Here is a 27684-nt window from a genome sequence, read left to right on the forward strand (position 1 = left end):
GTGCTGACTAATACCTGTGATGATCACTAATATGACTGATGATAGTAGGAGCAACATGCCATGAAAGAAACGGATCATGTTCCAATTCCAACAACACAATTGTTCAAACAAATATGAAAAAATTATGGCAGGAAAATGAAGCGTAAATTATTTATTAAAAGCTAATACAAGGGGGAGGAGAAACCAAAGTGGGAAGAATAGAGCCATGGAGAATGGAGCGATGACTTGTTTGATGCTCTGCAGTGCCTGCTGAAACAGCTGATCGCTTTGTATAATACGACACAAACGTGATATAATGTTCTATAGTAACACTAAAGTTGCATAAAAGCCAGTAATTCTGGTGATTACTTGTGGTTTTAGAGACCACACAGCAGATTTGATTTGCTCTGTAGCACACATTCACACAAGGGTGTACCCACACACACACACACACACACACACACACACACACACACACACACACACACACACACACACACATACACACACACACACACACACACACACACACACACACACACACACACACACACACACACAAACACACACACACACACACAGAGTAGGTAGTGAGAGAAATGTCACGCTCTCAAGGATGACACAGTAGAGCTCTGACTGAATCTGTTCCAAGAATCCTGATCGATGTGTCAGAAAAATGTCAACAGGCCAAAATATATAAAACAACAAAAACAATTTCTACCTACAACTTCTGTCACAAGACCAGAAACACGCACACACACACACACACACACACACACACACACACACACACACACACACACACACACACACACACACACACACACACACACACACACACACACACACACACACACACACGCACACGCACACAAACACACACATTGATAAACAAACACAAAAAGAGAGAAGGTACTTCACGCGGGGCAGAAGTGAGGTCAAATGGATTTCTACCTCTCAGGATTTAACAGGACAGCTTTAGAAAAAGGTCAGAAAGAGACGATGGAAGATATGAATAGAGAGGCGGGAGGTGTTGGTGGAGAGAGAATGAGAAAAAAGAGAAAAAGTTAAAGTGCTCTTTGAGCACAAAGTCAACTACAGTATGTTAAACATTAACTTCCCCTTTACATTGACATTATCAGTTAATTCACAACCATGGAACTCTGAAACTCTACTTTTTAAACCAGCAAACACTCTTTGCAATAAATATCAATAATAATAATCATAACTATACACTTAATTTATATAAAACCTCTCATAACATAAAATGCAGCTAAAAGTGCTTTACAAAAGATAGAAATCAATAGCACGGGTATTAAAAACAGGACAGAGCAAAAACAATTCAATAGTAAAATCCCAAAAGAAATAATAAAAAAGATAAATGTGGGACAGTACTGGTAGTAAAAAGTTTGTTGATAGTGATTAAAACAGTTTTAAAATAACTAGAACTACTGCCTTGCGGTTGTATCTCTGAGCCAACCAGTGAAGTTGCAGTTTACATCCAAACTGTACAGACTTACATAATATATGGTATGTGGTTAAGACTTTGAATTCAGCATTCAACCAAAAGTCTTTCTTTCTGTTGCTGAGTTATGGCGTTAAATAAAGGACAGGAACATATGATGTTACAGTGATGCTGACCTTTTGGATATGACATGTCATCACTTCATAACTTTTTATCCTATTAGACATATTTATTAGTATTATATGAATTTGAAACTAGACAAATACTGTTTTTACACACATAGGTGGCTGTTTCCCACTTGAGAAATGTTAGTTATTTGTTATTTGTGAAATAAATAAAAATTGTCAATATAATGGACATTCCAGTATGTGCAGTATCGCTTCAACCAGAGGTGGAGCTGGTGAAGACAACTAGATTTCATGTCCCCATGAGTAGAAGGAAAGGGCAGGGATGCTGAGATACAGAACTAAAATTGTAGTTTATATCTGTTGTTGAACCAACAGCGCAATGACCTATTTTCTACACCAAATGAGGAAACATTTTTGTGTTTTACTGATGCGAAAACAACTTAGTGCAAATGTTGTCAATGCCAGTTGGATATCAGCAATGACCCATTTTCAGTCTGTGTAAAGATCCCATTTAAAAAAAACATCATTCATAAACCAAATGGCAAAACATTACATGAATCACTTCAAGCCTTTCAAATATACTCTACCTATAAAATGCTGCGCATGCAGAACCCCCCTTTAACAACACACACACACACACACACACACACACACACACACACACACACACACACACACACACACACACACACACACACACACACACACACACACACACACACTTCATGGATTCCTGTAAATGCTAAAGGAAACAGCAGAAACATTAGTGCTGACATAAAACCACGTCTGTCGAGTCATTTTAAAGACAGAAAATCAATCAGGGGAAATGAGCCCAAATCTATACCTCTTTAGGTTTTATCCCAGATTATGTGGCCATACCTCCCAGGCCTCAGAGAGTCCTTTCGATGGAGCAGAGACACAGTATATAATACAGTGGGAAGGGCTCTGCAAATACAGTAACTTCTGTCAATAATGTGCCTATGGGCAATGCTTTCTGAAGAATTATATACTATTACTCCATTGCTCATGGCATAGACCATTTATTAATTCATCACTACTATCCACTCTGGTTGCACAAGAGCAATAGCTGAGTTCACTGATAGTTCACTGAAGTATATTTCTCCTGAACAGAACTATTTAATTAATTTTACTTTTATTTGAACATGAATGCCTCCTTGAGATTCAAATTCTTCAACTATTTTAAGAGTGCCCAAGCCAGACAACACAACAGGATAGGAAATATATATCATAGAACCATAAATATTCTTTACCAATTACCATAAAAGCCCAAACCCTGAAAAAAATGGAATCATAACTGAAATAAGATAATGAGAATATGTAGGTTTTATGCAGCAATATATATCTAGTATATATATATATATATATATATCCTCTTACATGAGACCAATATGTGATATGATTTAAGTATTTGTCATATGTATTGGAAGCAACACATAGGACAGATAAGCTCTTATATCAAATTCAGTAAAAGTCCTGCGATTAAAAGGACATAACTGTTTGGCTGAACGTTTTTGCAATACTTAAAATTAGTGTTCAATCTCAAGACAATATTCAGGTAAATGAAGGTCAAAATACTGTATAATTTACATAAATATGGTGGTATCAGTAATGTATATTAATTTTATTATATTAAGAGGCAGAATTATTTTTTCTTAACTGTCGGGTCAATTTTAACTTCACTCTAAAAAATGTTCCACACAGTATTCTTTGTTATGAAACTTCTTCAGACCAATACAGAGATGAGCCGAGTCTAATAATTTTGCCATTGAGGTAAAATCTCTCCATGGCTGCCATGTTGTGTGAAAAAGAAAGAACAGTGACAACTGATGGCATAATTATAAGCAAAGTGAAGCTTCTGTATGTGCACTTATTTTTTCTTTTTTCCTTTTCTCTCTTCTCTTCACTCTGACAGGCCTCTCTCTCTCTTTCCCTCTACGTTGCATGCTTGTCTGCCAATTACTCTGAGCCCAGGGAGTAACAAGCACTATTCCTACAAGTCAACAAATATAATTGCCTCCACCTTGGAAAAACTGCTGCTGCTATATTTGTGCTGTTATGTCTCAGCCCACATTTTCCATGTGGTTTAGAATTTTACCACACCTTTCTCCTTTCACTGGTTTCAGAAATCATGAAATAGTAAGGGGATTTTGGATTACTGTTCCACACCATTTTCTATCATTACTTTCCTTAGAAAACAGGTGTTTTTGACTTAAGTAATAGACTAGAAAGTGGGAAAACTAAGACTAATGATGACGTTCAAAAGCCCCTCCTATACATCATCCACAATGTGCACAGAACAATAAAGTACATGTGTAAAGCAGAGCAGAAGTGAATCACTATAAAAAAAAGGCGAAATGATCCTGGAGGAAGGCATAAAACCAGAGGGTCTGAGAGGAAGAGGTAAGAAAGATGGCAATGAGGATAGGAGACTTAATGTAAAGAGTAGTAGTGGTTGCTGGGGGACTAGGGAGTTAGATAAGAGGACTGGTGAGGAAGAGAAGTTGTGGGAAAAATAAATTATAAAGAAAAAAGTGAGAAATAAGGACTGGAAGAAGAAAAGGAAAACTGCCAAACTTTACTGCAACACTAATAAACACATACACAAGCTAGATGAAAGATGAAAAAGATGAAAAAGAGGATGAAGCAATGATATTTACAATCATTTCCAAGAGTTTGAATGGCATGTCTCCCTGGTGCAACATCTCAGAACAACCATGTTGGCAAGCCTGCCAGAGCCTACTGACTTAAATGGTTTAGCTGGACACAAATGCTTTGTCTAATAGTGTTGTCAATAACTGGATCAATGTTCAGACAAAGAGACAGTTTTTTTCTTTCAAGAGTGATTTTCTAACATCTTCAAGAACAATATCTTTAAGGAAATTACAGATAATTTGGATATCAGAGTCCATTGCTAACATTACAACAGCGCTTGAGTTGTAGTGTGTACAGTAGCATTTCTTAGTAATTAATAATTAATTCTCTGATGGGTGCTGGATCTCATGGCTCCGTTCATTTACGAGAGCCTTTCCGAGATCATTTCAGGAGAGCGATGAGTTCTATATTTAACACTTTTTTAAAGGGGCAGGAATTACTGTTCATCTGCAAATACTGTTTAGGCATTGTGCATGTACGCCTGCCTGTCACGCATGTTTAAAAAGAAATCTCTGTTTGTTGTGTTTTTTAGGGTAACTATCATCCTGCAGCCTGCTGCTGTTGTCACTGTCACTGTCACAGCCACATGAGGAGGCAGAAGAGCTGCGAAGTGTTTGTGCGAGCATGAACCCTGCCCTGTAGATCTAGGGCATTCAGTGAAAACTGGGAAAAAATATACAAAGAATGGCACTCAAATATGACTAGGTTCCCTTCGTTCATACCACACAGCTATTCAAAAGAACGGTTTCATTTGTGAACGTCACATCACTATTTTAAAGTTTTCTGTCAGGGATCACATTGAAAAGGTGTAAACCAGCTGACATTTCCCCTTAGTTACTTATATACATGTTCTATACAATACAGGGAGCAATTTGAAGTTCAGTGTTCAGTGTCTTGCCCAAGGACACTACAACATGCGGACTGGAGCAGGGGATCAAACCGCCGATCTCTCGAATGGAGAATGACCCGCTCTACCTCTGAGCCACAACCACCTAAAGGGTTCATTTGATTTATACTACAGTATATCTAGTTATGGATTTCTCAATATGACTATTAATCAACCTATTCAATTGTCATGTAACACTTCACTTGCCCCTGCCCTTTAGCTAAAAATCTGACTGTGCATCACCACCCCAATGGCCTGCCAAATCCAGGGTCAATTCACTTTGAAGTCAATTCCCATCTGAAACAGACACTGCAAGGAATTGGCATACTCATTTGTCATGGTTATGTATGATATGTGACATATTTCAATACATTAAGAACAAATACGGCGATGATTCTACCCTAGAAGATTCATTATTGTCAACTCACTTTGCATACAGAGTCCGTCGGTACAGTTCTGAGACTGGAGTACCAGCCCCTCGCAGTCCTTTCCTCCATTTTTTGGTGCTGGGTTGTTACACTCCCTCCTCCTCCACTGTGTACACTCTGTCCCACAGGCCGACCACTTACTCCAATCTGTCCACACACCGTCCACTAGAGGGAAAGGATGGGGAAAAGAGCCAAGAAAATGAAAATGGGAAAGAAAAGAGTAAAATGCTCTCAATTATGTCCCAACTTCCCAAATTGTAGCATGTATAGGGCAGAAAAGTACAAAAGACGTGGAATGCAGCTGAGTTAAGGACAGAGTAAAATAGCACAAAGAAGAATAGGATAAACTACAGTATAATACAGTGAAGTGGATACAGTAGAGTTTACCAAAACAAAAGGGATCTAACTTAATAAATCTAGATGAAATTGGACTAGAATAGACTTACCTGTGCACAGTGTGGTACAGGGCAGTTTCTGAATGGCCTGTCCATCACAAGGCAGTCCTCCGTTGAGAGGGGCAGGGTTGGTGCAGCTGCGGGTTCGTTTCTGGAAACCCCGTCCACAGCGGCTGTTACACACTGACCACTCCGTCCATGTCGACCAACCACCGTTCACTGTGGCAACACAGACCAGTAACTTAATCAATATAGTTATGAATACATGCATTAATCAGCCATTATAACAAAACATCAACCAACTATTTATTTATCTTTTATTTCATTTCCACTTTTTCATGTATTTGCTGGTTAACAGTTTGTCAAAAGAACTGATTGTTAAACTTCAGCTCTAAATACTATCGCAAATGTGTATTAGATTTCTTGTATAGGAAGTTTGTCTTTATTCTAGAGGTGATTAGACTTAGAGCCACAGTACAAGAAGTATATGTATTTTTTATACTGATAAACACAACTGCACTCACACTTTTTGACACAATTTGCCTTTGTGGTGTGGAATATTGTTGGCCAGCTGTTGCTTGTTCACTGCACATGAACCACAGTTTATTCTCACATTGTATCTGTATCACAGTGAAATCCGTGATTTTAAAGTGTTGTTTGATTTAATTAAATTATCGGTCTCGATGGACTCAGTATGTGTTTTTCAGATGCCTGAGGCTGAGTTGTTAACGTTGAGTGACAACAGCTGGATTTTTCTGCAAACCCAAACCACACACACTCACATAGTGGCTAGTCTTGGGCAACATTTTGTTGCTGCTACTACTGTAGAAATATTTTCCCGCTGATTACACTCACTAAAACACATCTTTATCCACTCTCTTCCTCTTGTTTTCTCTGTACCTCTACAAGATTTCCCTGCATCCTGTCACATTTAGACTCTACTGTTGTTCCATTATTTTGTATTACTGTTGTTTTTTTGTGAAAAACAAAATGTGGCAGCACAGTGCCGACAAAGATGAGGGGCGGATGAGACACAAGCAGAAAGAGAGAAATCAGGTAAAAGTTAAAATGAGTCACAAGGACACCCAGAGACAGAGTTGACATCAGGAGACTGAGGTGGGTTGAAATTCCTCTGCTGCATCTCCACAGCTCTGTCTCCGGCCAACGGATGTTGCCCACTCCTTTCCCAACATCCAATTAGAATGAATCATCAGAGAAAAAGTAACTGGTAGAATCAGGTAAAGTCCATTTTGTCATCATTTTCTTAGGTTTTTCTTTTTTTTCTTCTTCTTCACTCATGTGCCATCTCCCACAATGTTCTCCTCTGCCTCTCCTTTCTCCTCACCTGTCTCCCACCATCTATAGCTACCCCCCTCCATATTCCTCTGTTTTTTCTGCTACTATTTCACCTTGTCAACAGTGTCAGTCAGGCCTTTCTGGAGCTGAGAAGATTGAGCCACAGATTGAACAATCTATTTCTGTAAGGATACATCAGTGTCAAACCACTCCATCTCTCGCTGTCTGCAAGGAACACGCACACATGCACATTTATTGTTGATTGAAACACTCCACCGAGTGAATAGACACAGTGTTATATTTGAGAGAAACACTGCGTGTGTGCTGTGTTTTCTGCTATACATTGTTTTTCCTCAAAGTGTTTCCTCTCATGTCAGGTTGGCATTTTGTAAAATGGGAAAAAAAATGGAAAATATGAAGCGTTTTCCTTCTGTCAACAAGCTTTTTCTTCTCAGCTAAAGTTTTTATACGCTTTTTTTTTTTCCACAGCTGTTATCATGCCATATGCTGCACAATTCATATGGTGATGGGACTCTTGGCTGAAAGCACAGACATTTGGAAAGCCCCAGTGTTCTAATATAAAGGCGTCATTGGTGGATTTTAATTGGGTGAGGTTAAGGGTGATATGGGAATATCAGGCCAATCACAAATAGAGTGTACTGGCATGGTAGTAGAGTTTATTTCATATAGCAGATGGGGGCTGGCTTGGCTGATCAGACACACTGGGCCTCATGCAGCAACATGAAAAATAAGTCTTGTATTTACTCCTAATTTTCTGTTAAGAGAAACAATAAGAGAAGTCAACTCCAGAAGCACCAACATTTTTAACCATCCAAATCTGCTCTTACCCAGGTGTCCTGAATGATGAATCCCATCTGCTCATAATTGTTTACTTGCAAAGGTAACACCCCCTAAACACTATATACTGTAAGGGCAGGTGTTGTGCTGTATGCAAACTTTGTCACATGCCCAAGAACTGGAGAGATGACACAAAAAAAGAAGAACCTCAGCAGCAGTGAAATCAACTCACTGTTTAATAAACTTGAACGCAAAAGTGACTTCACAACGTGTTAGTAGTGGTGTTACAGGAACATCCAAAACATATAAATAAAACTAAACTTAAAAGTAATTCGACATATAAATAGAATAATATATATTAAGCTCAATCTGATTATATGATATTCATACTTTTTGTGTGTTTCTTTACGTAAAAAATGTCATCTACACTCCCGAAAAGAGAAAAAGTGTAGTGGCAATTTTTTTTCCTTGCGCACACATACAAAGACACTCAGACAAAATTATGCAAACCTACCGTAAACAATAACAGTCGCTGTAGTGCTTCGTCGTTTGGCCACTATGTTCTTGGCCACACATGTGTAGTTGGCTGTGTCAGACAGACGTGCCTGTTTGATGATCAGGTTGTGGTCGATGGTGATGTAGAAGTTTCTGTCCTCTGCTGGGTCAATTATCTCTTCGTTCTTCAACCACTCCACCTGGGAGAAACAGAGAGAGGAGAAAATAAAGGTTGGTATAAAGGTTCACCTCTGATATACAAAGAGAAAAGGCAGGTTGGGGTGATGGATAGGTCCCAAAACATAGAACTTTCACCCTAGCGAGCGGGATTTTTTCCCTGTTGTTTTTTGCTTCATTATATCTTGCCAGCTGAGGGAAATTACAAGACCACATTATAATCTTCTTTTCACAGCTGATCCGCCCTGAGGAAAAAAATAATGTTTTTGAAAGTGATGTTCATCCTTAACAGTTCATTTGTGAAAACAGGATGAACAGAGCGAAAAGAATCAAGTTTGGGTGTTTTGGAATGAGCTTGTTTTGGTTTTCCCATTGTTCAACACAGAAAGCTTTGAGAATATATCTAAATTCATAATCCAAGTAAATAACTACATATGTGGAAGAAAGGAGGCTCTTTGTGATCATCGTTTTGTTATCTGCCAGGTTCATAAGTAAGGCGGAAGATGCAAAAACCTATGTTTTAGAAATGAAATATAACATTCACAACCAAATAAATGTACTTTGCGGGCAATGATGTAAAAATAACAACAGAAATAATGGGTGATTCAATGATTGCCTACAGAAAAATGTTGAATTAAAGAAAGATGTTGAACTGCATGGTTTATGGCCTAAATACATTTCAGATCTTTTGCTCAGCTACGAACCATCCAGAAATCTTAGATCATCTGGGACAGGTCTGCTCTGTGTCCCCGGAGTCAAAACTTAACATAAGGAGGCAGCGTTCAGTTTTTATGTGCCACATATCTGGAATAAACTTCCAGAAAACTGCAGATCTGCTGCAAGTCTTAGTTCTTTTAAATCAAGACTGAAGACTTTTCTGTTTTTTCGCTGCCTTTCAGTAAACACAATCATTTCTTAACTGCTTGCACTGTACCCCAACTGCAATTGACTTAAAGTTATTTTTCAGAAATGTCCTGATCTGTGTGTGAAGTGTTTCTTTCTGAAGTTTTTAATGTTTCATGTAAAGTACTTCGATTTACCTCGTTGTTGAATTGTGTTATATAAAGAAACTTGCCTTGCCTATGCATCGAATCACAGAAATCATATGGCTGTAACAGCAAAGATCTACAGTGGACCCTTCACAGTATGGGTGGCAGTGTAGAAAAGGAGGAAAATGTCCCGAGCATATGCTTTCGCAAGGTACCTTGGGTGAAGGGTAAGACAGCGGGAAACTATCCTATTTACGAGCCTAATCACATTTCCCGAGTGCTGTATTTACTGGTCCAAATGCTAAATGATAAATTCAGCCTGTCCAAGCTTTATAGCAAGCACATAAATGTCTGAGCTTTTTTTAATCCACATTGTTTAATTTCCTCCTGCCTTCACATTAGGAAATGGAAATCTCAGATACAGAAAAGAGGAAAGTTAGTGTTATTCTTCAGCTGCCTGCTCGAGCCTGGCTGTCATTCTTCTCTCTGTTATGCTACCTGCCTCTCTCTCTCTCTGATCTTTAGAGATTGGGCAGTGCTCTTTGGCCATGGGGCTCACTCTGGCCTTGAATTCTCAATCTTTAGTGAGATGCTGTGTGACCTTTCAGTTTGTATTACAAAGTAAAGGTTATACTGAGAGAGAAACACTAAGACAAACATACAAGACATATCTATACACAGTCCAAGCGGAGTTTGTCCTTGAACGGTACAAGTGGAAAAAAAAGTGTAGGTGTTCTCTCTCGGTCTCACAAACAAAAGCAAATACAATGCATGTAATATGGATTATTTTTATTCATGCTCAGGATAGTTAAATAAGTTGTACTGTGGTCACAAAGAAGCACTGAAATACAGTATAAATCTTTTCAGAGATCCAAGGTCACTTGTCAGACTATAACCATATAAAACTAATATAAACAGTCAAAGTCAAGATGAATACAGCTTAGCATCACTACTCAAAGATTTCTCTGCAGAAAACACTGTAAATTTAAACGATCCAACTCATGCCCTCATAAATCTTCACAAATAAGTAAATTCAGTTGTAGACCTGTATTCCTAAATCAACAGCACATACTGTGGCAGTGCACTTCTTCCTAAGACTATTCGACATGTAAGTAAGTCTCTTGCTTACTTTTACATGGTATTTTACTGGTTTATGATGTATATCAAGTTTAATAAAAAAGGTACCAGTAATCGTCTGTGAATTTGCCTCCCGATGATCAAAGCGCTGTTACAAAATATCTGCACTCTGACGGGGAACCAACAACCCTAGGGACATGAAATATTGATGGGAAATGAAATAATTTAACCAGGATTGAAAAAATGAAAATGATCCCAAGTGAAATATCCTTTCAAGCTACCTTATGAGCCCACAGGGAATGCAAATGGATCCTGTCTGTATTCAACCATTCTAATGCAAGATGGTTAGTGTCAGTGGATTATATCATATACTCTGTCTCTTCTAGTGCAAGCTATTTTTACAGTACCAGTTGGAAATAGCCACAACTTTCCCACATTGCACATTTCCCAAAGTTCTCTGTTGGGTTTATTTGGGGACTGCAGTGGCTAATACTGTAGCACACACATATGTCGTGCCCCTGGATTCCCTGGACAAAAAGTATGACTGTTCAAAAAGTCCTGACACAGCAGGGGCACTAAAGCTCATGGAAGAGGACACACAAAAAACATCTAAAGTGACTCAAATTAAATCAAGTGTCTTGTTCATGCTAAGTAACTCTCAAGCATCTTTAAACACTTACATAATAACTACTACAATTGTCTCATCACAATCTCTATTCTAATATTTTCTACACTTACTTTATGTGGAAACTCAGCTGCTAATGTGTTAAACTACTGACTTTGCTTTATAGTTTCTTCTTTCCCTCCAAACACTGTTAATAAACTACTGTCAGTCAACAAACCAATGAGCACAAATATGTCTACCTTCTTTTAAAAAGCTATTTGAAGTCCACTTCCAATTAACCTGGGGGACCTTTTTTACTTTAGAAATTGCTTACTCTGGCAAATGTCTGCTGTAGCGCTAAAACAAGCACACAGAAGATAACCCTGTGTGTGTCTGTAACTAAAAGTAATACTCAAAGGCAAATATCTGTTATTTTCCATTGGAATCTAACCAAAAGTAATGTTGCCGCAAAGCAGTAGTTATAATATACAATGTGGGCAACACATCCCCTCCCAATATTAAATTATGCAAAAAAAAAATGAGAGTAAGTTATCTTTTTCATCAAAAGAATTTAAAAAATAAATGTAAAAACACACACAGACCTAAATTATTTGACTTACTTGTTGAGTAGACCTTGTAATGTTAAGCATAACAGCATCACATTTAATGTAACTGTTATACCATCTAAACGATGAAAGCAAAAGTACAACAAACAACTAATAACAACATTTGTGACTTACATTGCATGGATTCTGTGTTCATATAATCAGTTTCTCAAGTAATCTATCTTGTATAGCGACGTTAGTGATTGTTGCACAAAATGCCATTCTAACATAATATATGTTCACAAATGCATTACCGGATCATTTTCCCATATGATAATACTAATACAGGCCTTTGCTGGCAGCTTAAATTCATATTAGTTGTCAGCCCTGGTGAGATGATGCACTGAAAATAGCTGCGGCCTTTGATGATGCCTTAAGGCTGAAGCATGTGAGACTGATGTGTGCTCCACTGGGCTCAGACAAAGGGACCACATGTGGTGGCTATACTACCACTGCCACTGGATCATTAACCACAGCTGGTGTAAAAGAGTGTTTGTGTGTGAATGGCAGAGGGTGGCTGATTGGATCAAGCCAACCCCAGGGGAGAATGTGTATTTGTTATTTTAACTCTCGCCCCCACATCACGTTTGTCTCACTTTACCCACACAGACACACCCACACACACACACACACACACACACACACACACACACACACACACACACACACACACACACACACACACACACACACACACACACACACACACACACCTCTTGGTTATTGCCATGGTGTAGAAAGGAAATTACGGCATTATACATGCATATGTGAAGATACTTCAAATGCTTGCAATCTGTGATCACACATACACATTTTGACACACTATCATGTGCACAAACATAGGCAATACTCTTGTCCTCTGTTTCAACTTTAACAGGATTTAAAAAAGGTTCAAGAAGAGTCCATTCCTTTTTGTTCTTTAAACAAAAAAAACAACAAAAAAATCAAATGGATTTCTTTTCAAAGTGATACAGGCTTTGTCTGATGAATTAGACACTCACTTTGTTCATGTTGTCTTTCTGATTGACCCAGTGACTTACACATTCATTTGCCTACATATTTCAAACATTGACCCCATGAATATTATATAAAAGAAAAAGTTTCTTTCCTCAGTTCTTAATATTGTCCATGCTTGTGTTTGGATATAACAATATACACTATGTGTATGAGGAGTGATTTATTCTAATACGTAAATACTTACATATGTTTTCTTACTCGCAACTTAAGGACAAATGTCACATCTTATGCTGTGCAATATCAGGGCAGGAGTAAAGTGTAATGTATTGCACAATCTATTGAAATATGCATCTTTCTTTGGCAGGAGAACAAAAGCTTGGTCGCATGCTGAGTAAGATAAAAGTAGGCCAAGATATATAGATATATACTCTCTTTTGTTGCACTCAAGTTCAGCACAAAATGTTTTGAAACGCAAAGCTTTGCTGTCTCTGCTACTGAGAGCAGAAACATCACAGTCACACTGTGTCACAAAGAGAAACACAGTGTAAATCTTGCAAAAGCAAAACAAATGGCAGAGCATAGAGCAAGAAGTGAGATAACAAAGCAAAGAATATCTATGACAAATGCTAAAATATGACATGCTTTGTAGAGCCGCTACAAAGAGTCTCATATGGGAGTTGATAACAGCACAGAGATACAGGGTCCATGGATAGAATCTGCCACTGAATCACAACATTAATTTTTCAAAGTAGCAGCAGGCGCAAACACACAGATACACAATAAGGGTATGACGAAATACAAATAGACCAGTTACAAAAAAAATCTGGTCCTGTAATCAGACACGCAGGGAAATCGAGCTGTGCGTGTGTGTGTGTGTGTGTGTGTGTGGGTGTGTGTGTGTGTGTGTGTGTGAGTGTGTGTGTGTGTGTATGTGTGTGTGTGATTGTGTATGTGTGGGAATCACTGAAGTGTTAATATGATTATCCCCTTGATTAGCTATATTATCTGGATCCGTATAAGACCACAGATGAGTGGCTTTAAGAGCTACCGAAGTGATTACAGTACCTATGTGTGGGCGTGGACAGAGCGTTCATCATGTATGCATCCATAATAATCCAAACCTCCCCCCACCACCACCCGAAACCGCTGCAGCAAGCTTCGCCACTTAATTTTAATGGCAAGCTGAGACCGGGTTGTTGGACATCAGAGGAGAGAGACAATGAAGGGACAATCAAGATGGGAAAATACAAAGAGTTGGAGCCATTAAAGTTCATGTTGTATCGTCTGACCACAATGCAAATTTTATCATATATTTTTAAGTTTATGAATCAATTTGGCACATATTTGTCTGACTCATCCTGATGATGTGCTAATGCTGTTGCTGATTCATAAAACTAAAAAAAAAACAGCTTTGCACTCCATCCAAAATCCCCACACTTTTTATATGTACATTTTTAATGCCACTTGCTTTTTTTCATTTCCAATTAAAACCTGCCTCCAGACGAGAGCTGAATCACACAATCAATTGGCTTGGCGGGCAGGTCATTGCGATACATTTTCTTACATTAGGAGAATGTGTGTGTGTCAGGTTCTCTGCATGAACTACAGTTCTCCAGGCTGTCCTCATACAATGTTCGTACATTCAACAACGAAAAGTAATGCACTGTAAGTCATATGTAATCCACATATTAATTAATCACATCCAGAGAAAAGAAGGAAATCAGGTGACGTAGTAGGGTGGTGGATGGGCTCCCAACTTTCAGCATGGGTACAGCTCAAATTTATATGGCTGGTTTTATGGCTATTCTTTTAACATAAGAAAAACACTCTTCTACTGTACATGAAGCTTTGCTGAGACATTTATGTGTAATTTCAGAGAAGCATAATTCCTCTGCCAATCATCCCACCCTCCTATACAAACACACCCCACCCTCCCTACCAGCACATGCACTCAGATACACACATATGCACACTGCCAGATGTGCCACACTCATCATTATTGGCTCTGACTGGCATCTAGAGAGCCATTACTGTAATTGGCATGCTTGTTTCCATTATCAAACACTCACACATGCATTTATGCTCACACAGACATATTAACAAAGCCACACACACACACACACACAGACACACACACACACACACACACACACACACACACACACACACACACACACACACACACACACACACACACACACACACACACACACACACACACACACACACACACACACACACACACACACAGAAAAAATGCAATATGCCAACCCAGTTCTCAAAAGGCTGGTCAGTCCAGTCAGCAGAAAATAAACAGGGACAAAGACAAACAAGAAAGGAGAAAAGGAGGACATTAAAGCAGGAAGGCAAGAAACAAAAAGAAAAAGAGCGCAGATGAGATAGAGTCAGAGGAGGACAAAGAGGTGGAGGTGGACATAGGAATTAAGAAAAAGACAATAGTGGACTGACAGTAGCTGGAGAAATGGAGAGCAGGTGGGAGAGAACATATTGAGAGGCACAGACACAGACAGACAGAGAGAGGGAGAGAAGAGAGGGAAAATGAGAGATGAGTGTTGGCGTAACAGACCATCCATCTTTCTCTTCTGTTGCCATCAGCTTTCTTGACACAAACCCAGACAATTGGCTATAGCTGTCGGTGTGTGTTCATCAGAGGATAATACCAACAAACGCCAAACACACCAACACCAACCAACACACACAAACACACACACACACACACACACACACACACACACACACACACACACACACACACACACACACACACACACACACACACATACACCACCTGATGTGTAGCTAAGTAGAATAGTAATCAAGCTATTCATTAGTGCAGTAACAAAGGCCATTACTGGCTAATCAACAATCTTCAAACTCAATCGAGGAAAGCTAATAGAAATTTAATCCAACAGTGCACATGAATATGGTGAAGGCTGTGTGTGTGTGTGTGTGTGTGTGTGTGTGTGTGTGTATAAAAGCCATGTGTGTGTGTGAGAGAGAGAGAGAGAGAGAGAGAGAGAGAGAGAGAGAGCTTGTGTGAATTGATACTAGACAAAACAATTAACTCATTGTGATAAGATGAACAAAAAGACTGTTGTTTCAAACAATTAAAGGAGAGTAACATTCATGTTGTAAGATAAACAAAAACAATTTGTCTTAAATTGCTTCCCTCAGCATCAAATACATGGAGTACTTGAACTGAAATCAAACTACCATGACACACCAGGAAGTGTTTCTTTTATTCCCCATTCATGGCCATCACTGTGAATACAACAGCAGGCTGTAATGAATATGATTGAAGGAGTAAATTATCTTTATTGTCACTATACTTAAATAGAATGACATTTCGCAAGGCTTCTCAATGTGTAGTTAAAATAAAACGATGGAAGCAATAATAGCAGCATAAAGTTACTTGTACTAGTACCACTTTAAGAAAAGCCACTAGTTAAATAAAATAAAATTGGGGGAAGCCTGCTATACTGTTGTATCCACAATGGTAGTGGCAACGAAATTATATTTACTTTTTTCAGCACAATTAAGATACATTTCTATCTATTTACACGGTAACAGGAATGTTTATCTTATATAGATTAACCCAGACTATACAATATCTTCCCTACTTTCACTTTATGCTCTTATCTGATTAGACAGCTGCTGTCATACCAAACATATTCTCATCTGTTTGTATGATACCTTACAAAACAGCGGTTAAGTTTAGGCATCAAATGATTCGGTTAGGATTAGAAACCAATTTTTGGAGTCGCTTAATATTTCTGGGATACGAACACTGCAGAGGCACCAACAACTGCATTTGTGTTGTAGAATGAAGTAAACAATCGGTTGTTATACAATATATGTATATTTTCTAACATTTTACAGAATTACTATCATTTGAATGAGCACAAGGTAGCAACCAATTATTTGGAAAAACAAGTGCAGATAGTGTTGTTTGTGTTTGTGTGTGTTCATTCGCCTTCCTCCACACTGCCATGACTGTTCTCTTAGCATATCTATGTATACCTGCCAATTTGTAGCATTGTAACAAATACAAATGGCTACATTCTTGTGCCTACAAAACCTCTGGACTAATTGTCCACTCGACTTCAAGGGCTCAACTACAGTAAAACGCTTTCCTCTTTCTGCATGTTCCCATTATTTACTTTGAATCAAACAAAATCTATCTTCCTTTGTATTCTAGCAATGCGTTTTAGTCCCTTGTACTTGTTCGCATCCACAGAATACAAACAAAGACTTTTTTTTCTTTACTCACCCCAAAATCACTTCAATGCAAATGCAATGTTTAAATGTATTCCCAAGAAGGAACTGAGCAGAAACATCTAAAATGAACAGGCAGGGACAAACAGTGACAATTTGGGTTGCCATTAAAAAACTATGACTTGCTTAAAGACATTTTTTAGGAACAGAATACGGAAGCAAACAATACTGACAAGATGCCAATGAGAGACGGACAGTCAGGAAAAAGCAAATAAACAACAGGGAGATGTTATGCAAAGAGACAGATGGGCAAAAATTAGAATAAACTGTCTAGACAGACAGAAGAGACATTGAAAGATATCAAATACAGCCCCAAGAAATTTATTTTCAAGGCTATATTCAAGAACAGTGTCGGTGTGTGTGCAGTCTGGATAAGTTGTTACCAATAACTTGATTGTGTGAAGTGAGATTTTCAGTCACCTACAGTATATATGTGCCATTTCACATCGCTGTCTTAATTGGCCATATGTCCTGGTGTTTCTGTGTGCATCCTCACTACACTTGGGAGGTGATTAGGACAATCCTGCTGCCCACTGCTACTGTTGGGAATTTACTATAGCCACCTACCTTACTACAATACAATACATGCCAGGATTGGGCAGACCGGGCAGATTGTGCAGGTTAACATAAGGTCACTGTGCATGTGCACACATATATATTTATATACAGGATCTAAGTGGGTAGAGTGTGCGTGTGTGTGGTTGTCAGTGTCTGTGCATATATGTGTGCTTGCCAACATGGGATTTTAGAGACTCTGACAGCTTAATTAACTAGATCCACACGAGTGACACAAAGACCTAATTAACCACACTGACATAACAAGGTCGCATCGACACGCCATCCCACATTTATAATCAAAAAGACATTTTAAAAGTTGTCTGTTCTAAGTTTTTTCAGAGTTTTATTTTTCTTTACATAACTCAATTAAGAACACAATTTATTTTTGTTATTTATGTTCCTATGCTGTTACACAAGACATACAAGGCAACACATTTACAAACACAGACAGTATCTTTGGTTTTTGATTTGTAAATATGAATTTTGATTCTACAGACAAAGTAAAGAAAAGGTACAGTGCATTATGCGTTCCTCAGAACTACAGAAGAGAAATATGTTCAAGTAAAAAGAGAACTTTCTACAGGCCTACTGCACAATTTAAAAAAGAGGGAGAGATGTATATAGTACACCATACAATTTACTGAAATCGATGTGTGGGCAAGGGCAGATAATTCTCAGAGGTCTTGTACATAAGAATTGTATACCACTAGGAAATAAAATGTAGTTGGGCATCGTTTATGAAGCATGTAAAAAGACAGAATCCCAAATGTGCAGCAGTGTGAAGAAGAGCAGAGCGCTCTCCAATATGTCCCACACAGACAGAACTGGGACACTGGAGGACACCCAGTTGGACTGGGACAGGCCTATAGAGGCCTATTTATAACATACTCCACTGCACCTTGGTACACTTCCACTGAATGATGCATGGCATGCACATATGATATATGAGTATTATTTTACTCAGCTTCTTGTAAATGTGACTCTAAATATGTGTCTTTCTAATGTAGAAGAGCGTAGCAATTATAATGCATATGAAATAACTGAAATACCTTACATCTACAGTTTGTTGCTGAAAACTGAAATTAAGCCACAAAGTTAATGGATCCCTTTATGAAATGTTAGCTCATGGCAGAAGGTGAAATGAAGGAAAGGAGAGGAAAGGACAAGAGAGGCAAAACAGGGAAGTTGCTCAGCACTAAAGGGGGTCACAGATGTGCTGAACAGAAAGCCTGCATTGGCTTCTCTAGGGTCCACACATGCGTGCACACACACACACACACACACACACACACACACACACACACACACACACACACACACACACACACACACACACACACACACACACACACACACACACACACACACACACACACACACACACACACACCGTTACCTCTGAGCTTTAACTCAGGTACAGATGCTTCACAGTGATCTATTAGACTCACCCTCTCACGTCAACATTCAAGAGTGGAGAGAGACAGAGAGAGGAAAAGATGGATGGGGAAAACCCTCAAGAGAGGGTCGGATAGAGAAAAGGTATATCCACAGCAGTGGTGAAGGAGTGAGAAAAAGATAGAGAGTTAGGGAGGCGGTGATTATGGTGGAGGAGGATGAGGAAACAGGGAGTACAGGCTAGAAGCAGATATCTGTGGGTGATCCATTAAAGCTAACCAGACAATGTCAACAAATACAGGGCGGAAGCGAGAGAGGGAGCCTGTGGAGGGAGAGTAAGAGAGAGAGAGTGCAATGGAATGAAAGGGACAAATGAAAAGGTAATGAGGAGGTGAGGGGGAGATCGAGCAATTTGGAATTTCCATGCTATGTCAACAATTAGGGAAAGAAAAATGGACGAGGAGCGGAACGAGTTGTTTAATGGAGAGAAAAGGGAGTGGAGAGACAAGATGGGGAGGATATGCTGGGGTGATCCATTAGACCCAGCACTTGGAAAAACAAGAGAAGGAAAGTAAAAGCCATATGAGGAACGTGGGACAGAGGAGAAAGAAAAAGAGAGAAAATTATGAAAAGACAGCAGGAAGTTGTTGAGGATAATATTTTACCTCAGAATCCTTGTGTCAAAACATAAAGCATGTCTGTTTGGTGAAAAAAAAATTCAACAGTATCTTCAGCTACTGCCAGCTTTCCCAACCCATCTCTCAAGCATCAAAGAAATAGGTATTACAGAGATGGACTACCACTGTGAAGGATTGATAGATGGGCTGCACTTTTGAGGCATGGTGCAGGTGGTTGGTGAATAAATCGGAAAAAAAGATGTGCAGAAAGTAAAGGAAGGGCAGTGAAGTGCAAGTTTGAAAACCAGGGAAGAGAGTACAAGACAAATAGTAAAGCTTGAGGCATGGCAAGTATGAAGCAAAGGGGCAAGACATTTATTAACAAAGAGTTGTGATATTGAGTTAACTGAAACCACAATACTTCCAACCATTTGCTGACAGACAATTTAATAAAATTACACTGGTGAAAATTCAATTCAGCCAGAAAGCACAGGTTTCATTAAAGCTGCTCTGCAATACATTTATTTCCAGGAAATCAAGATTGATAATCACTGAAGGTATGAAAAAGTTAAGTGAACATTAACATTGGAAATTTGGTTATGTAGGGGAAATAAAGTTTACCAGGAAGGATGGATTAAAGCTGAACAAGATGTAGCCTAAAATATAAAGTTTATATATTTACAAGACCAATATTTCACTATATAAATATATTGTAAATAAAAAAAAATACAGTTGGGAGAGCAGGAAGGATTAGTAACAACCAAGAGAAGGAAGATAGGTGAGTCTGGACCTGAAAGTAAGAAAGCAAAGCCATTTCCACTGAGACATGAGACACTTAAGCTTGTTTCACTTGTATTAGATATTTTCATCAGCATTTACAGGCTTCCTTGGTCCATCCATAATATTTGCAGTGTATGACAAGAGGAATGCCTCAGCAAATTATTTATCCAATTGCAAAATTACGTATAAAATTATGTCTTTTCTCATTGTATTAAAAATACAAGTTGCCCATATCTCTGGGGGCATAACACAAGTCATTGCTTACTAACTCTGAGAACTGATGATCATCATTTTATCATGTTTGACATTTGTGTCATAATTAGCATATGGATTCTTAAGTCATGGCCAAAAAAAAACATTTTGTGGGGTCACTGTGACCTTGACTTTTGACCTCCAAATTCAAATTGGTTCATCCTTCAGTCAAAGTGGACATTTGTGCCAAATTGAAGAAAATCCCTCCAGGGGTTCCTGAGCTACCGCTATCAGTAGAATGTGATGGAAGTGCATGAGGTCATAGTGGCCTTGACCTTTGACCTCCAACATCAAGTTAGTTCATCCTTAAATCTAGGTGGACATTTGTGCCACATTTGAAGAAAATCCCTCCAAGGGTCTCTGAGATATTGCATGCACAAGAATGGGAAGCATTCACATAAGAGGGACGGACTAACAACCTGAAAATATAATGCCTTAGGCCACGGCTGTCATCGGCAAAAAGGCATCAAAATAGAGATGACAGTTTTAGGTGAGAGTGTTATGGGATAGAAAATTAAAATGAGATCCTGGGCTCAAATCATTAGACGAAGAGGGAAGACGAAAAAACATCCAAATCCACTCAACAGCTCAGACACATCAGGGAAAAGTTTCCCCAAACAGACACTGGCCTAGTAACACTTCAGAATCAGAATCAGCACCTCAAATGTCACCAGGGAAAAGTTTAAAAAAGGAAACACTTTGTGCTTGTGATAGAAGAACTGAAAGTTAGGAAATTAAAGGATTAAACCTGTTCTCTCTGTTTTAATATGGCATGCTGTACATTGGGTTCTTGAAATGCAAGCTAGTTGTTCTTGAGGTATTTTGCAGCATAGATATGTCATAAGAGCTGGGTAAAATATGGTGATAGTGATGGAAGCTAAAATAATATTCAGGCACAAATAAGTCAAATGTTGACCGTGAAAATTTGGTTGATAGTCCTGTGAAATAATAGTTCATATTTATTAAGGCATAATGCATTACTTTTATAAGATTCAAAGATTCTAAGTCACATAAGTCAATGAAGAAGAAATTCCATTCCATTCTGACTACAAATTAAGGACCTTAATACCTAAACTAAAGCACACCCAGGGAGATACTATGGAGTTTCCTTACGACTTAAAATACTATGTTGCTTAACTGACTTCCCTGGCTGTGGCTGTGAGCAAGTGTTGAGTTGATTGACATCTTGTTAAATTTTGGAACAGCCTTGTGCATGGATACGGGTCATTGCGGTAAAAGTGTTGAAGCCCTCTGTATCTGTGTCTCTGTTGGTTTCTTTATTTCTCTGGACAGTGATATATTTCCTGCTGAACCCTCCAGTTCACTAAGTACTTTAACATCACTAATGGCAACAACAGGAGACAGAGAAGGGAGGTGCAATTGGAAGGTGAAAGAGAGAGAGAGATAAAGAAGAAAGAAACAGTGGGGATGATGTGAGAGCAATGGGAGATTGTGCAGAATAAACCACAGGAACCAGGCTGCTACAGAGCATTTAAAGGGACTCTTCACCCCAAAATCAAACAAACATACATATATTTTTCCTCTTACCCAGTTACTCAAGATAATCCACAGACCTGATTGTGAGCGGTTTCATGTAGGAACTATTTTCTTTCTACTGAACTACACCCACCAACCGTATCCCTACACAGAATGAAGCATACTCGTGGATGATAACAAACTGACTAATGAGTTCATTATTCGTCCTTCAGGGATATTTTTTCATTATTCTTAAACAATATCTGCGGAGTAAAAAAGTCCATGGCACAGTTGTATTTATGTGTTGGAATAGGTTGAAAAATGTAGTACCATGGGAAAAGGCTGTCTGATGGCAATGTGACAATAATCTAAATATAACGTACACTTAAACCGATTTTAGGCTTTCCTTTTTTAAGGTGGCTAAAATACATTTAGCTGCTTCCCCCGTCCACGGCAGCACCATGTCAGTACTCCTGTCTGCTTCTTCAAACTGGCAGTGCGCTGAAAGTGTTTTTACTATGTTTTAGTTCAAAATAGCATATAGTAAAACCTGTTAAATGGAAAAAGAAAGCTGCGTTTTATTAACCTTAAAATTGTGTGTGTGCATGCAGTATATATCTGTATTATGAGTGGCAAGCTAACTCTTTCAGTACTTCCCTAACACACAGTTGTGTATGTGTGTAGGCATTTATGCGCATGTTTTAACTTGTGCATGTGTGTGCATGTCAAAGCTAATTCACTGTACAGTGTAGGAGTGCTGATGACACTCCATAATCATTAAAGCGTGAAGAGACTCTGAGCTGATTGGGGGCATGCTAATCCTTTTTAATTGACTCTCCAGCTCTCTAGTGTTATTAAAACCACCCAATAACAAAATCAGCTTTGCTTTATTAGCTGGGTTAGTTGAACTATCAGAGACCTCCCTGTTTGTGACAGTTGCAATTTGTTGAAGGATGTATAGTAAAGTACAGTATGAGCATGGTAAACAAAGAGTAAATTGACATAATACAGAACAACTCCTTTTAATTACATTCAGACTGGGAAATACTGCAGTACATCTACTGTATGTCTAATGTCAAATCGCAGTGCAAATGCAGGAAATGTAGTGTCCTTTATGTGTGTTAGGGTATAGATGTCGGGGTGATGAATGGGTGAGCGACACTTTTGACTACTCTGGTAGTTTAATTCCATTAATTAATACTGGTAACATTTTAACATGGCAATAATATGTCCCAAACAAAACCAAAACTAATAATCTTAGTTACTTAACCCTAACCCCACATGGATATTGTAGTAATAATCGATTAAAAATAGTGATCGATCGATATGGTTTTTGAGGGCTGATGCCGATACCGTTTTTTTTTTCATCCACCTTAGCCGATGGCCGATACAGAACTTAAAAAAGGCGTCTCCTGCAGCACAGAGCTGCATGTGGACGCTACGATACACTTAAAAACGCAAATATCGGCCGGGCGATGTATCAGTCTATAACTGGTGTTTCTGCAAAGTCGTTTTTTTTTCTTAATCTTTTTTGAGAGTGAGAGAGTTGATGGTGTGATATTTTACACTATGAATTTGAATGTGTTCCACCATCAAAAAGAACATTTTCCAGGAGAATAATAAACCAGCATTGGTCAATAGCCCATATTTGATAGAATTCTGAATAGCTTTGCATGAAACTGCAGCATTGATTTTACAGTTGTGATTGACAAAAGGACAGCAGATGCCATCATGAACAGCATATTCTCTTTTCCCAAAAGAGTTAAAGGAGCATCTTATCTCTAAGTGTTGTATACATCGGCTTCTGCAAGGTCACACTTAAGTAGCCTGAAGCCATCTGCCTTTGAAAGAATTATGTTTCTGAAACCAGCAAATCATCAACAGTGCCAAGAGCTTCTTGGCTTCTTCATATCATTACAAACATGTTATCTTCTTCACATGGTCATCATCTGATAATGTTCTGTTATCAACACACATTGTCACATTTATAAAAATATTAATTTCACCGACAATGACCTCCTTTAGTAACTCACTTAAGACTACTTCACCGCATAGTGATGTAAGTGAAAAGCAATTAACTGGTAGCAATCATTCAAAGCCCTGGCTTATTAAAGTTTTTTCAGTCTTAGTCCCAAATGAGGAGTTTGCTGTCCCAATTGCTTTGGTAGTTAAACATATAAAATTATCTCAACTCTTGCCAGCAGCAGGACTGAGAATTAATTTTAGATGCTAAATCATTTCATAAATACGTTTCTAATATGTTCATTGTAGTATATTAGTATAGGCACAGACCTTTTATAGATGCTACAGGCTCATGTGAACAACGTTACAAATTTCAAAGTTTTTTGTGCTCCTAAAAGACTTACAAGGTCTAATAACTCCTAAACTTGACAGAACAGAGTTTTTGTATTTGACACTGTTGCACCCTGTGTCAAAACAGTGTGCTCTTTCATCCATGACAACACTGTCAGGACTGCCGAGGGCAGCACGGGTAGCTGCCTGACAATGCAGTACACTCTACACTGTCATGTCACCACCAATCCATAGCTTTGTCTCAGAACTGTGTCAAGAAAGACAGGGGTCTTGAGAGACAGCGAGGGTGACAGAAAGAGTCCACGGAAGAGTGTGAGAAATTTGTGATTGTTGTGTGTGAGACATAAATGGAAATAGAGACAGAGGAAATAGCTGAGATGGTAAATTATCACAGAGAAAATATATGAAAAAAGTTTTTTAATTTTTTTCTAAAAAGCATGAGTTTAAAAAAAAACAGTGAACGGACAATATTTCAACACCAGCACATTTAATATTCTTTCCATGTCACTGCAAGAACTACTTTTAAAAGGGATGATTACAAAGGCGGATGATATGTGGTCCAAAGCCTTCCAAAGCTTTTGACTGGGTAATGAAAGGGGAGAGTATAGTTTCTCCTAATTCAGGGTGTGTGGAGGGGATCTACACAAACGCCTTCATTATCTTCTACTCTCAAGCACCCACTCAGCCCTTTACATACCGCACACACAAAGAACAAAGTCCTTGTCTCAAAGACTCAAACCTTATACCACAGAGAACTAAAACTACATGATCACTGCTGGCCTGCTGTGTATCCTGTAATCTACGAAAACGTAAGAAAATGATGCATGTCAAGTTGTCAGTTAAGAGACAAAAAACAAGGCGACTAAATGCTTCCTGTTTTGAATATTGATTGACAGTTTCCTTGATGATTGAGATGATAGGTGAATGTACCGTAAGTGCTCGCAGTTATGGTCACTTCCAATTGTGAGAAAACCAAGATAAACATCTCGTTTTCCAAATGCATATTTTTGAGTCTCAGTCTAGTCGGAAACAGTGATTGAGAGAGAGAGAGAGAGAGAGAGAGAGAGAGAGAGAGAGAGAGAGAGAGAAATATTCAATAGAAAATCCACATTTCCAATGCAGTTCTGCAGTCTACTGGCTAATGTCTAAATTTACTGATGCGGCTTATCACTGGATGAAAAGCCTCTCAAGGCTCCTAAAATCACAGCTTACACTAGATGTACATATGGTATGTCATATTCTTCCTCCTGTGTGTGTGTGTGTGTGTGTGTGTGTGTGTGTGTGTGTGTGTGTGTGTGTGTGTGTGTGTGTGTGTGTGTGTGTGTCTAGTTGAAAATACAAAGTGGTGATAAAATACAGCACTGCTCTACTGTACAAGTAGTAAAGGAGTCAAAGAGATCAATTATATTCTGTATGTTTATGTACATACAGATAGATAATGACCACAATCCCTCACGACATCACCAACAACCAACCACAATACATTTATTACCCACAAGCTGCTCTTTCTCATCCGCACCATTTGTAAATTACTCTGCAGTGATAGACCACCGCAACAGCGTTTTAATAATCTTAACACCATTTCAATAATTCACCTAGGCAGGCAGAATAAAAAAGAGATTGCTGACTAATCTGTGGATTACGGTGATGATTTCTGACAGAGGTTGAGGATCAAGGTAAAATGTGATGGGAGATGAGCCGTAGGGCTTACCATGCTAGCTCAAAGAGGATTAAGGTAAGGATCTATCGGGGAAGCAGCATTACATAAATTGTTTTTGTGTACAGAAACACACACACAAACACACTCACATTCAGGAACACAGGCGCGTTTCTCCAGAGGAGGGCCAGGATGAAAATGCCTTTAATTCTTCTGGTGTGGCCGGCACAACATTTTGGAGAGCTAAGGGATGATTCACTGCTTTGTTTGATACAAAACACAAATTCTATCTATAGATCATTCCTATCCCTGCGGGTTCATTTAAGTTAGTTTATTTAGTAAAACAAGTCCAAAAAAATGCCATTCTGCTAGCGTTTCTTACCTGGATAAAATACCTGTTTCACCTTTACATCTATTGACAGTGCTTTTGATACAAAAAGTAGTAGTCAATATCCTGGGGAAATAGCAAATAGTGGTGATGATCAACCCGGATCATTTTAAGGATTTGGGTTATTCACTAAAATTATCTGGGTTGTGCGAGTCACTTGAGTGAAATTCACCCGATCGAAAATGATATTTGTTCCTACGATGTAATCTACAGTTAATGCAGCCACTCACTTAAGCGAGTGCATGACCAAAACCAAAAAAAAACAGAACTTTGCACAAACATCTTTCCTCTCTCTGGGCTAAGCCTCCGATCTCCCATAATCCTAGATCCGCCCCTGTTTGGCAGCCTGTATATACTTCTTTGTTGTTGTTGGGCTGTAAACATTTCAAGATGTTTGTGTCTGATGCAATTTCTCATTTCATAGCGGAAAATTTGAGAGGACTCAACTGACTCGAGTGAATGGTTACTAAAGATCCATGATGCTTGTGTTATTTCAGGGTGAGCTAACCAATCATTACTATCCTTTAATGCATTTGTTTGTGAGTGTTAGGAGTTATAGTTTAGAGTTCCTCTGTTTTCTCCTTTTTTTAGGCTGGTTTGCATTTAAGGTAGAGGTTGTTGTGATAACGCCATGTTTGACTTTGGGCTTCAGTAGCTGCCTACCTGTGTGTCCCTGGCGCATATAAACAGACATCAGGACCGCCATCAACAGGGCATGAAATTGGCATCCCCCTACACTCCAAATGCAAGTAACTTAGCACTCAGACCAGACTTAACACTGTTCAAGCTCATGAAGACTCGCACTGTTGTTTTCCGGCATCCATCCACTAACAATGATCTTCATTGAACTGATGTAACCAGACGGAGCCCACCGCTCACCAGAGCAGAGACCAGCACTGGCGGGGCCTGGTCTAAGGGACCTGATAACCGCTAACCGCTAATCCAGCAATCGGCCAGCTACCGGGGTCACCTTACCCATCTCAGCTTGTCTCTGGCCATT

At 38.8% G+C, this 27684-nt stretch overlaps 1 protein-coding gene across 1 annotated transcript in view; it reads right to left on the minus strand.

Moving 5' to 3' along the window:
* The window catches only part of LOC310946496 (netrin receptor UNC5C-like), a 204872-nt gene that overhangs the window by 37457 nt on the left and 139731 nt on the right, over positions 1-27684 (minus strand). Inside the window, exons 5-7 of the mRNA XM_083912972.1 lie at positions 8563-8743; positions 6006-6173; positions 5560-5724 (exon numbers count right to left, since the gene is read on the minus strand). Of these exons, the coding sequence (XP_083769098.1) occupies positions 5560-5724; positions 6006-6173; positions 8563-8743 (514 nt within the window). The remainder of the gene's footprint in view (positions 1-5559; positions 5725-6005; positions 6174-8562; positions 8744-27684) is intronic.

Source organism: Echiichthys vipera (genome assembly GCF_963691815.1).
Source record: "Echiichthys vipera genome assembly, chromosome: 4".
NCBI lineage: Eukaryota > Metazoa > Chordata > Actinopteri > Perciformes > Trachinidae > Echiichthys > Echiichthys vipera.